The sequence below is a fragment of the Chelonia mydas genome, chromosome 10 (genome assembly GCF_015237465.2).
Source record: "Chelonia mydas isolate rCheMyd1 chromosome 10, rCheMyd1.pri.v2, whole genome shotgun sequence".
Classification (NCBI taxonomy): Eukaryota; Metazoa; Chordata; order Testudines; family Cheloniidae; genus Chelonia; species Chelonia mydas.
This window is the reverse complement of record NC_051250.2, coordinates 34,543,241-34,556,411: the sequence shown is the minus strand read 5'-3', so window position 1 is coordinate 34,556,411 and position 13,171 is coordinate 34,543,241. Positions and strand designations below refer to the sequence as shown.

The window sequence follows — 13,171 nt, the reverse complement described above, 5'->3', positions numbered from 1 at the left end:
CCGGCCTCATCTCTGGTTTGGGAGATGATCGCATAGTGCGAGGTGAACATGTGAACCGAAGACCACGTGGCAGCCCTGGATGGGGACGTGGGCCAAGAAGACAGCCGACAAGTTTGCGCTTGAGTCGAGTGCACCTTCACAACTGGTGGCGGGGGATACCTGCCAGATCATAACAGGTACGGATGCACCAAGTGATCCGGTTGGAGAGCTCCTGAGTGGAGATCGACCAACCCCTCATGCACTCAGCCGAGGTGATGAACAGTTGTGAGGACTTTCTGAACAGCTTGGTGCACTCGAGGTGGAAAGCCAGAGCCCATCGCACATCGAGCGTGTTGAAACGGCGCTCCTCACTGGACATGAGGGGCTTGGGGCAGAGGACCAGTAGAAATATGTCCTGACCCATGTGATAGGTGGAGACCACCTTCGGGAGGAATGCAGGGTGCAGGCAGAGCTGGACCTTGTCCTTATGGAAAACCGTCTATGGGAGCTCGGAGGTCAGGACTCTGAGCTCCGAGACCCACCTGGCCAACGTGATTGCAACCAGGAAGGCCACCTTCCAAGAGAGGTGGGACCAGGTTTAGGTCCCACTGTGGGACCGGGGGCAGAGCATACAGGGAAGAGATGGTTCAACCCCTTGAAGAAGCGGCAGTCATAGTAGCATGGGAGAATACCGTACGACCCTGCACTGGCGGATGGAAGGCCGATACAGCTGCCAGGTGCACCTTGACTGACAAGGGCACCAGGCCCTGGGCTCTAAGGTGGAGAAGGTAGTCCAGGATAAGCTGGATCGGGGCAGCCACCGGGGAAACGCCCCGCTCGTTTGCCCATCTGGACAACTGGGACCACTTTGCCAAGTAGGCGCAGCGCGTGGAGGGGCGTGGATTGAACCCCTTCTGAGCATGTCCTTTCCTCCGTACCTAACCATTGAGCAGCCACACCGTGAGGTGGAGAGCTGCTAGGTTGGAATGGAGGAGGCGGCCCTGGTCCTGGGAGAGCAGGTCTGGGCAAAATGGCAACGACCATGGTGGAGTAACGGCCAGGTCCGTGAGGGTCCTGTACCAATGTTGCCTGGGCCATGCCGGGGCAATCAGAAGGACCCGGGCCTTGTCTGTCTTAATTTTTTTCCAGGACCTTGCTGATCAGTGGGAACGGGGGAAAGGCACAAAGAAACTGGCCTGACCAGGACAGGAGAAAGGCATCAGAGATAGCGCCCCGTCCCAGTCCCCGCTGGAGCAGAACCGGGGACAGCGCCTGTTCTGTTGAGTTGCGAACAGGTCCACCGGGGGAGTACCCCACACTCGGAAAAGCCTGTGAGCCACCTCCGGGTGGAGAGACCACTCGTGCTGAGAGGAGACATCTCTGCTCAAGTGATCCACCCGCGCATTCCGGGCGCCCGGTAGATGGAAAGCCTTTAGGCAGATGTGGGCTATACAGAAATCCCACAGCCTGTGGGCTTCGTGGCAGAGGATTGGGCCCCGCCTTGCCTGTTGATATAGAACATCAAGGCCGTGTTGTCCATGAGGACTCTGGCCACCCTGCCCTCCAGGTGCGAGCGGAAGGCCATGTAAGCCAGCCGTACGGCCCTGAGCTCCTTGACATTTATGTGTAGGGTCAGATCCTGAGCCGACCACAGACCTTGCATCTGAATGTTCCCCATGTGAGCCCCCCAATCCAGGTCCAATGCATCGGACACCAGTTCCAGCGACGGGACCCCTTGGAGCATGTTGCTTGGGGCAGACCACCACCGTAGGGAGGCAATCACTGAGTCGGGTATGGTGAGGACTTTGTCCATCCTGTCCCTGGCCTGGGAGAACTCTGAGACCAACCAGAACTGGAGGGGCCTCATCCTGAGTCTGGCGTGCCGGACCACGTACATGCACGCCAACATGTGACCCAAGAGCTAGAGGCACGCTCTGGCTGTTGTCACCAGGACTGTGACTGTGTCGATGAGCCCCTTCAGAGTCTCGAACCTGTCCTTTGGTGACGTCTGCCTTGGTCCCAACGGTATTCGCTCCTCGAGGTGGAGCGGTGCCAAGAATCTCGGTCGGACGGGACCCAACCAGACAGCGTAGTGGGAGTCGAGGGCAATGCACTTGGACTTTGCCCTGAATGGTCATTAGACGGTGAACGGAGTTGGGAACATTCTCTCGACTGAGACGGGGGCGACTGCGGAGATCCCAGCGGTGGCTTGCCTCTGGAGCGTGGAGCCAACATCAGCGGTGCTCCTGGTACCGGCATGGACATAACGTCCCGGGCCACCTGCAGGGCCTCCGGCGTGGAGGGCATCTAGACATCTGGGGAGGCCTGCTCTGAATGGGCCGGGCTACTCCGCTCGACTTGAGATGGAGGCCTAGAGGCCGGTGGGGAACGAGGACTGCCGGACATGGGTGCTGCTGCGAAAGCGGCGTCTTTCTAGCCTTCTTGGCATTCCCCGTAGATGGGGAGCGGTGCCGACTGGTCAATAGCGTCGGAGGGTCGCCACACACCGACACCGCGGTGCCCGGTGCCGACTCGGAGCAGCGCACTGAAGTCAGGGTCAGCGCCGACTCCATCAGAATAGCCCGGAGCCTAATGTCCCTTTCTCTCTTGGTCCGAGGCTTAAACGACTTGCAAATTTTGCAATGATCGCGGATATGGGCTTCTCCCAAACTGCAGAGACAGTCCGCGTGCAGGTCATTCTTTGGCATAAGATCGCCTACAAGTGTCGCACGACTTAAAACCCGGGACATGCCCCGGCCTGAGCGCTCTAACTGAATTAACTAAACAGCTAACTAACTACAGGTATTAAGACTGAACGAGCAAGCAGTTCTGGGGATGAGCTACAGCATTAAGCTTGAGCAGAGTAGTTCCGACGCACCTTCACTGGTGGCAAGAAGGAACTGAGGGTAGGGGGAGCGTGCCGCTCCCCTTATACCACGCCATGGAGGTGCCACTCCAGGGGTCGCTGGGGCACTCCCCCCATGGGCACTGCTAGGGGAAAAACTTCCAGCACTGGTGCACGTGGCAAGTACACACACCTATTGTGGAATACAAATGAGCAATCACTCGACGAAGAACACCTTGTGTCCATACTGTAGCTGTAAGTGATAATGTAGGATTCCAAATAATATTTAGTAGAATGATCCTCAAAACTAAAGCCCCACAACATGCATAGGAACCCTTTTAGCTAGCAGAGAACATGAAATTTCAACCCCCCGACCCCAACAAGGGTTCTCTATATCTGAGTCTTGACAAAATCCTTACTATTTTCTCACAGCTGAAAAATTTGGGAACATTACCTCCAACCTAGATTTCCAGCATAACAGCCTAATGGTAGCCCCCCAAACTATTGCATTAGCGAGCTAGAGTATTTTATAATGTAATCTTTCTTGCCTAGAAGGTTAAAAACGACTGTGACGGTGCCCCCCATAAGGCTTTATGGAAATATGTTTATGAATGTATACATGACATAACTGGAATGTGTTTTATGCTACATACGCCATGTAACATCTCTGTAAAGATTATGATCTACTGAATCTATTCATCCTATTCGTATGCATGTGTCATTATCGTATTCGAAGTTATGAATATTGGCTGTATTCTTGTTTGATTTTAAATAACCTTAGTAAGGCATTTGGTCAGCTTCTTTAGAAAGGAATTTGCAAGTTAAGTGCCCAATCAAGAAGCACTTAACGCACAATGGATCTTGGAAGGCTCCAATCCACATAAGAAGTCTACCTGAGGACGTTCAAGGTAGCATGTAAGCAATGGCTGCTGCCTGTAAAAATGGTGTCATGCATGGACACGTGACTTGCCCATGTAACTCCAAAACTCCATCTTGGAGCTGGATTTAGCATAGGAGAGAGGAGGGGGGTCTCCACCCACAAGGGAAAGTCTATTTAAGCCCGTGGGAGACCCCTTCATTTTGCCTTCAGCTGGCTAAAGAGAGCCTCTCCACCCCCAAGGATACCTGAAAGAAACTGGAACAAGGGACAGTAACTACAGGGGGTGTGAGTGATTGCTGGACCCAGACTAGAAGGAGAATAGTCTGTAAAAGGAAGCTTCCTGGGTGAGGTTTTTATCTGTATTCAGTTTTCTTAGACATAGACTTGCGTATTCTATTTTATTTTGCTTGGTAATTCACTTCGTTCTGTTACTACTTGGAACCACTGAAATCCTACGTTCTGTTTTTAATAAAATCACTTTTTACTTATTAATTAACCCAGAGTATGTATTAATACCCCGGGGGGGGGGGGGGAAAGAGAACAGCTGTGCATATCTCTGTCAGCTTTATGGGGGCGGGGGGGGGGGGGGGGGAGAAAACAGCTGTGCATCTCTATCAGCGTTATAGAGGGCAAACAATTTATGAGTTTACCCTGTATAAGCTTTATACAGGGTAAAACTGATTTATTTGGGGTTTGGACCCCATTGGGAGTTGGGCATCTGAGTGTTAAAGACAGGAACACTTCTTAAGCTGCTTTCAGTTAAGTCTGCAGCTTTGGGGCACGTGGTTCAGACCCTGGGTCTGTGTTGGAGCAGGCAGGCATGTCTGCCTCAACAAGACAGGGTGGAGTCCCAAGCTGGCAGGGAAAGCAGGGGCAGAAGTAGTCTTGGCACATCATTTGGCAGCCCCAAGGGGGTTTCTGTGATCCAACCCGTCCCAACAACAACTTGATCCTGCTCTCAGAGCAAAGAAGAAGTGTACTGACAACTCACTGGAGCAAAAGTTCCCTTTAGAACACTCACTGAAAAGGTGGGAAGCACAGTCGCATAAATAGTCATTTGATCTAACTGTTCACACCTCAGCCTCCCAAATAAGTCTCTAAGTACAGGCTTTCCAGCTAGTGCAGTTATTGGAACAACTCTGCTTAATGATTCCCTATCAGCAGCTGCCCTGGTGGATGGCTCATATCAGGCAACAGAGCACTTACTGTCCTCCAGCCGCACTTTCCTCTGTGGCAGGATGGCACTGGATTTCAGATGGCGGTATTCCCTTGTGAGGGCAGAAATCAGACTGGCATGGTTGGTTGAGCGAACTGCCCACTGCTGCTCATTCTCTGGGAGATTTGGCCATGGCAGCAACAACACATTCGAGAGCGCTCTGCACACCAGCACCTGGGCCTGGAATCAACAAAACATTAAGCCTTGAAACAATGCAGCTTTAAGGAACCTGCTATTGCCTCATTTAAGGGAGACCTCTCTCACTTTATATGGAAGTGCGATTCTAGCATAAGCCCTGAAAATCAAGTTTAATAAAAAAAGAGACATTAAACTCAACATGCAACTGAAATCTTGCAGCTCTACAAACTAGAAGGGGAAGGCGAGTATTGTTATTAAGGCACTAGACCCAGCCTCAGATCTGGATTCAGTTCCCAGACTCTGGTTTCAGAGTAGCAGCCGTGTTAGTCTGTATCTGCAAAAAGAACAGGAGTACTTGTGGCACCTTAGAGACTAACAAATTTATTTGAGCATAAGCTTTCATGGGCTACAGCCCACTTCATCGGATGGGTAACCTTGAGCAATTCACTCAATCTTTGTGCTTCAGTTCTGCATCTGAATAATGAGGGCTTTGTCTACACTGCCCAGCAGCGTGGACTACAGTGATGTGAATTACAGAGCCCACCAAAGTGCTGTGATCTAACTGCCCTGTGTGGACACTGCTGGCATGAACCAAGGGTATGTCTATACTGCAATAAAAAAAACGCAGCACAGAGTGTTTCAGTGGGCTCCTGCTGCAGGGATAAAAATAGCAATGTAGATGTTTGGTCTCAGGCTGGAATCCAGGCTCTGAGATCCTCCTCCCCTTTGCTATTTTATAGCCCCACAGCCAGAGTCACCTGACCCAGGCCAGCTATGGCTGCGCCACAGGTCTTTTACTGCAGTGTAGATGTATCCTATAAGCTATCTAGCTTACATTAACAGAGTCCTGTTTGAAAGAGGACATACGTTAATACAAACTGGGCACCTTTTAGTTTGTGCCACTAGTGTCCAAACAGGGCAGTTAGATTGCAACACTTTGGTGAGCTCTACAATTGGCCCCTCTACAGTCCACAGCACTGTGTACACAAGCCCAAGGATAACACTTCCTTGCTCCTTCCTATGGTCTGTCTTGTTATTTATATTGCAAGTTCTTTGGGACAGTAGGTTTGTACAGTCCTCAACACAAGGAGACCCTGATCTTTGCCAGGGCCTTTAAGTACTAAATACAAATCAGCATTTAAACTGGGATTGCAGACTAAGGAATCTGAATGGAAATATTCCTCCCTATGAGTCACAGTCAGCCCTAGAACGCAGAGGTTCAGAGACAAAACTATCAAGTGTAGATAATTCAGAGCTCTTGCCATCATAAAACAGCCAGGACATCAGGTACAAGTTACGGGAAGTTAAGCTGTTTAATGAGATTTGTGAGTTTAAATTTTATGTTTTTCCTCATTTTTAGTACTTCTATTCTAAACATTAAAGGCCACGGACGTATCCAAGACACTCAGATCGCTGCACGTAATGTTTATAGAATCCAGGAGTAACGTCTCTTTCCCTGAAATTGATATACCATGGTGGTAAAAGCTGTGGTATTGTTTCCTCAGGGCACTCAATTAAACTGACATTCTGCATTTGTGTTAGAGTCAAACAGCACCTTATCAGGAAGCCGCTGAGCTGAGGTATCTGTGATCCTGTTGAAAACTTTCTGTACTGCTGGGATTCTAATCAAGAACACTGGCCGCACTGTGGTAGCTAACGAGACCAGCAAGTGGCATGCAGACAACAGCAGCTTCTCTTGCACCTGAAAAAGAAAGCATGTTCTCTTAGGCTCTGCAGTAACTCAGTCCCACACAGCGTCAAGAAGAGACAGTGGACTTTCTGGGACACAGCACTGGTATTCAAGAGCACACTGAACCGGACAGACAGAACATTCACACAAACTAGCCTTCAAGCACAAGTCAGTATTCAGTGGCCTTTAATCAGAACACAGGTCAACCCCTTACCACCGTGTGTAAAGATTTCTCAACTCCCAGATTAAAGGAGCCACAATATAATTAGACCTTTATTAATCCATCTTTATTTAAGAGGCTGCTCTTGCAGCTCTGTCATTTATTTCTAGGATGCTATTTAAGGCAGCTTTTGTCTCAGTGACACTACCTTCACACCTCACCAAGTTTTTCACCATGTTCTTGGAAAGCAGACAAATGCATTGCATAGGCAAACAAACAGAACCTCTCATCTGCAGATTCACTTGTCCTGAGGGCCAACCTGCTAAATGCATAGAGATAAGAGTAGCATCTGCATGGAAGGCTGGACGTTAATTTCAGGTTTTATCCTCTTGTTTCTCAAAGAAGTATTCGCCTTCTTTGATGAAGGTACCTTGGAGCTGATGAGTGGAATAATTGCTTCCAGGGCGGTGGAGACTAGAGAGATGATCTGCTCTGGATTCTGCCGATGAACTTCACTGTAGAACTGGGCTAGCCAATGAGAGTAAGCCTGCAATGCTGCCAGCGACTGAGCATGGCTGGAAGGAGGGAGAGACAATTGTAACAAAGATGTGATAAAAGGCATTCCAGAAGGACCACAACAGGATGGCAGAAGTCTCGAATACAGTAAAGTAGCTCTGATGATGTATTACGGAGAGGCACTTTTTTCCCCAGAGTTAAGGTGGACAATAGCTTTTCCCATTATAAGACATCCAGAACTGTCCATGTCTGAAGTTTAACATGTGCATTAGAATTTCTGGAAACTTTAAGGCAAACTGGACCTGACTTTTTTGAGAGAGAGAAAAATAGGACGGCTGCACTTCTGGAATGTTTCCAGAACTTCCTTTGGCACAACAGTTGGCCAAGCTTGATTCAGTCTTATTGAAACCACACTCATGGCCATATTTAAGCACCTGATAAGGCCAGATATCTGTCTCGTTTGTAAAGGTTTTTATTAGGTGTGCATGTGGGAGGAAATAAAAGCAATTTATGGTGACATGATGAATTCTGTAGAGTTCTTAACTCCGCATGGCTTCAATGGTAGCAGCCACAACAGGGATGGAGGGGCAGAAGCAGCACGCAGTCAAGATGGGAGAATGGGGAGGGACACTAGACCGGCTCTTGCCCATGTGAAGAGTGGGTACCCCTCTAGCAGTCTAGGGACTACTCCCCAAACCAGCTAGTTTCATTTTACGTGTCCTATCCCTATGTACCTATCCACTTGACTGGTGGTAGAAAGGGAACCCTGCTCCCGGGACAGTTTGGGGGCTGGCCCCACACAGGTTGGAGACTGCAGGACTCCCATCACTGAACAATTCAATATATATTTTAGACACCTAAGGAAATTCCCAGCCTGGGAACTTTAAGGTAAATTTTAAGACTAAACACCTATCAGTTACTTACAGGGGACTCCCTTGAGAATGTTCTAGTCCACACAAACACCCCCGCCCCCAAACATTACAAAGCCTGAAAATTCAACGCGAAGGCTGTACTTAAGTCACTTGAAAGTTTGGAGTTGAATACTCCAAATACTTGGATTGAAAGTATACTTGAAGTTTTTCAATCCACCTTAACTCTGCCCATAGAACTGAAAACCAAGCAATACTCTGAGCCTCAAGGTTGCAGATATCACAACATCAAAGACTCCAAACACTGACCAGTAACTTAACTGGTCTATCAACCAGAATACGGAAGTCAAGACTGCACACTTCCACATCTTTTAAACAGAAGGGAGTCTTTAAATAACTACAGTAAGCTTTTCTTCCGAGCCAGACGCAGTCAAACAAACTGCTGCACCTTTCACTGAAAGACACCCGGTTAGATTCATTCCCCAGGAGTTTACAGGATTTCAAACGTGAAAGTTGTCATACAGCAAGACTTAAGACCTTGTTTGTAAAACTATGAAGATGGAGGGCTGGACCAAAAATTAGAGCGCTTACATGCCAAGGACTCCTGGCGGTGGGCTTCACATGGGCATGCCAGATATTTTATGCATTAAACCATAGCCCCACACTCCAGCATTCCCTCTATGTGGCTGGCACACTGTGCAAATAAAGCACATGGAGCAGATCTGTAAGATCTCTGCTGCCTGTGGCAGCAAACTGAATGGCTTTATCAAAACCTCCATCCCACTGTTGGGTGTCCACAGGGGGAAGGTAAGCAGAGAAAGAAGTTTACATCTTGCTGACTTTAGGTTTATCTTAATTTTGTATTGCCAAGATAATGTTTGTTTCTTGTTGTTTTAAGCTGCGCACCTCCCTCAGTGTTTACAGATTAACTCTAGACTATTTTTGCCAGGGATTATCACATGAATTGGGAGTTCAATCAACAGTAAATAAGTTCAGTTACTTTAAAATGTTGCCTTTGCCAGGGCCATCCCTAGCCTTTTGGGTGCCCTACACAGCCCCCTCCCCCCCGGGTCTGGGAGGCAGGAGCTGTGGGGGGGCACTTTGGGGGGCTCCACAGGCCCAGAGTGGCCAGGAGGATTAGTGGGGGACCAGGAGCAGCCCGCTCCACTTCCCTTGCCCAGGCCCCAGCTGTGTCGCTCGGGGAAGGGATCCCACCCCCGCACTCACTGTCAGCGGCAGGAAGTGGAGCAGCCTGGCCCCAGCCAGCTCTACTCCGCCAACTCCCAGCCGCAGGGCTCCGCTTCCCGCCGCTGGTGAGTCGGTGGGGCGGGGGACCTTTTCCTAACCACCCCCCCAGCGACACGGCTGCGGCCGGGGCAAGGGAAGTGGAGCGGGCTGGGGCCACGTCGCTCCGCTTCCCGCTGCCGGCGAGTGCGGGGGACGTCCTTTCCCCAACCTCCCTGCACTCACTGGCAGCGAGAAGCAGAGCGCCGCAGCTGGGAGCTGGCGAAGTGGAGCGGGCTGGGGCTGGGTTGCTCCGCTTCCTGCCACTGCCGGTGAGTAAGGGGTCACTGGAGGAAGAGGTAGAATAGGGGTGGGCCGGGGTAGAGCGGGGGGGAGGGTAAGAGGTGGGGCGGAGGGAGTTGTCCAGGGCCCCACACTCCCCTAGGGACAGCCCTGCCCCTTGCAGTGGGTGCAGCCCATGGGGCAGGGAGGGGGGCAGCCAGGGGATAGGGCTGGTGTTGCCGCATATGCAGCACGCAGCTGCCTAGGACACCACGCAATTTCAGGCAATTTGGTGCCCCAAATTTCATGGTGCCCTACGCAGCTGCGTATGCCCGAGGACGGCACTGGCATTTGCCCTAGTACCTGCACCCACCAAGTGTGTTGAGATAAGTGGCATAACTGTACCCTTGTGCTATTATAGCTCCACTGTGCATCTGTCAGGAGTACAGGAAAGTTAGCAAGAGGTCAAATTAAAATAAACTGCTGGGTTGGTGTTTCAAGTGCTCTGTTTCAGGCTCAATGCCATGTCAAAAGCAACAGACCAGAATGATCCTTACTAATAGTGCTGAGGGAAAGAAGATGGAGGTGAAAGTTACACAACTTAAGAACATGTTGTAGTGGGGAAGGTTTAGGTTGGATATTAGGGAAAATTTTTTCACTATTAGGATGGTGAAGCACTGGAATGGGTTACCTAGGGAGGTGGTGGAATCTCCCTCCTTAGAGGTTTTTAAGGTCAGTCTTGACAAAGCCCTGGCTGGGATGATTTAGTTGGGGATTGGTCCTGCTTTGAGCAGGGGGTTGGACTGGATGACCTCCTAAGGTCCCTTCCAACCCTGATATTCTATGAACGTAAGAATGGCCATACTGGGTCAGACCAAAGGTCCATCTAGCCCAGTGTCCTGTCTTCCGATAGTAGCCAATGCCCGGTGCCCCAGAGGGAATGAACAGAACAGGTAATCAACAAGTGATCCATCCCCTGTCGCTCATTCCCAGCTTCTGGCAAACAGAGGCTAGGGACACTATCCCTGCCTATCCTGGCTAATAGCCATTGATGGACCTATCCTCCATGAATTTATCTAGTTCTTTTTTGAACCCTGTTATGGTCTTGGCCTTCACAACATCCTCTGGCAAGGAGTTCCACAGGCTGACTGCGCATTGTGTGAAGAAATACTTCCTTTTGTTTGTTTTAAATCTGCTGCCTATTAATTTCATTTAGTGACCCCTAGTTCTTGTGTTATGAGAAGTAGTAAATAACATTTCCTTATCTACTTTCTCTACACCAGTCATGATTTTATAGACCTCAATCTTATCTCCCCTTAACTTCAGTAACAGAATGAAATAAGCATGGCTTAAACTGATGTCAGACTAGGGCAATATGGATTTCTGCTTTGACTGACAGGAGGATTGGAATTATTGATAGCAAGTAGATGAAAACAGGCCAACAAATCCAGAAGAATTCCAGCCTGGCAGGGCTGTTATGAGAAAGGGACAATAGAGCTATTTAACATGGAAAAGTTAAGCTTAGTTTGAACCTAATGTAAGCAACACTAAGTTTGGATTAATAGCAGAGAGACTCAGGGGACTAAGTGATAAAACCAAATTACCAGCATGGAATCGCTGAAGTTTGATACATATGCAATCACAAATCAAAAGAAACTTTTCAAAAGGACATGTTTAAACCCTGTTCACAAGGTCAGCTGGTAGAAAAAGGCATGTTCAACAGAGCAGAATGGAGAGATGAAGACCATTGAAGTGGTATTCTATTTTAAATGTGGAGTCTCTTCAAGTTTTAACTTGTGGATCAAATTTCCTCGTTTTATAACTTGATAGAAATGGGTTTTATAGATTACAAAGGCACATACTCATCCTGAAATCTGAGAGTTAATCTGTGTTCTGGCTCATGTATCAAACAGTAATAAAGACTGAGGACTAAATTCCCATCCTTAGTAACACCCATGCAAGTGCATTATCTGAAGTGGGATTGCAGAATTTAGCAGAGGGCAGCATTTAGCTCTGGAATTTTACCTTGTTTAACAGTTCTGCTGATGCCTGGGCCAGAACAGAACCTGGCTCACTTTCCCATAGTAGTACAGGCTCTGCAGCACTAACAGAAGTAACAAAACATTTGCTACATAAGTTCAGACTACATACCCAGAGCAGGCATGTAAGATGCTACCATTTTTACATGATTACTTTAATTACCCTAACACTTCAAGAGAACTGAGCTTCCTTGTGGTCAGTACAAGGTGTATTATGGGCTGTTATCACTGCTTTGCATTTAGAGCCAACATGGGAGCTGTTTTTCATCTCTGACCCTAACTGATCTTTTTTTTAAATTAAACCTCATATGAATGGAACTGGGCAGCTGGGCTACAAACATGAATTGGCGGAAACAGTGGTCTAAGTACGAAGAGCAGCTGGTTAGCCTTGATCTGGGGACTGTGACCATAAAGCTTCTTCATGGTCAGCTAGGAGACACTGGAGGATAAATGTGTATCACCTGGCATGGGAAGTAAGTGGAGAAAAATACTGACAAGTCCTTGGGATTCCAATGCTTCCCCACTAGGGAGAAGAAATAAGGGACCTAAATTCAGACACTTCACTCATGATTTTTGGTCCTATGAACACCAATAGCAGGATAACCCTTTGGAAGCCTACGGTATAATTTTGGTTTTGCAGTAAAAGTCTCATACTCACACATCAATAAGGTCAGGTTTCAATACAGATGGCACAGCAGTTTCAATGTTGTACAGTTTAATCTGGGACCCGTACAGTGTTACCTTGACCAGCCTGCCAATGAAGAAGCAAATCAAGGAGTGTGTAGGAATTGTAAAATACAGATATGCATGTACATCAAGAACAACCAGAATATACTTTATCATAACATGGCACTCAGCTAGACTGCACACTGACTAAATGTTCTCTCTCTCTCTCACACACACACACACTCATCTCACTCTAGATTGTCTAGCACAACAGGGACATTTAGACCAAGTTTGCTTGTGATGCAAGGGAATAGGTACAGTATTTCTGAATGTAAGCACAGGACTATGTATAAGCTGTGTTTAAACATATGCTTATTTGGGAGTTGAGAAGAGTCAAATGGAAATCTGATTTCCAGCTCTTACATGTACTTTAATCAGACAGACAGACATCCAACGGAGATTTTGTTTTGGGTGATGAATACCTGAATTAAATTATATCCTCAGTTCCATTAGATCAGAATAGCTGCAGTTACACCATAAGAGTGGACTCGACTTACCCAATAATTGTTCAGAATTAAGCAATAATTGATTACTTAGATGTTCATCTCTAAAATATGTATTTAAAGGATTACAGGAGTATATTTGAGAAATTTAGCACTGGTGAAGC

The 13,171-nt window shown here is 48.2% G+C and overlaps 1 protein-coding gene across 5 annotated transcripts in view; it reads right to left on the bottom strand.

The window, feature by feature from the left end:
- Nucleotides 1–13,171, bottom strand: part of XPO6 (exportin 6) — a 113,460-nt gene that overhangs the window by 17,992 nt on the left and 82,297 nt on the right. For all 5 annotated transcript variants that reach the window (XM_027834013.3, XM_037909962.2, XM_043523605.1 and 2 more), the window contains 4 exons: nucleotides 12,497–12,589; nucleotides 7,339–7,483; nucleotides 6,614–6,760; nucleotides 4,911–5,100 (listed from right to left, as the gene is read on the bottom strand). In XM_027834013.3, coding sequence (XP_027689814.2) covers nucleotides 4,911–5,100; nucleotides 6,614–6,760; nucleotides 7,339–7,483; nucleotides 12,497–12,589 — 575 coding nt within the window. The remainder of the gene's footprint in view (nucleotides 1–4,910; nucleotides 5,101–6,613; nucleotides 6,761–7,338; nucleotides 7,484–12,496; nucleotides 12,590–13,171) is intronic.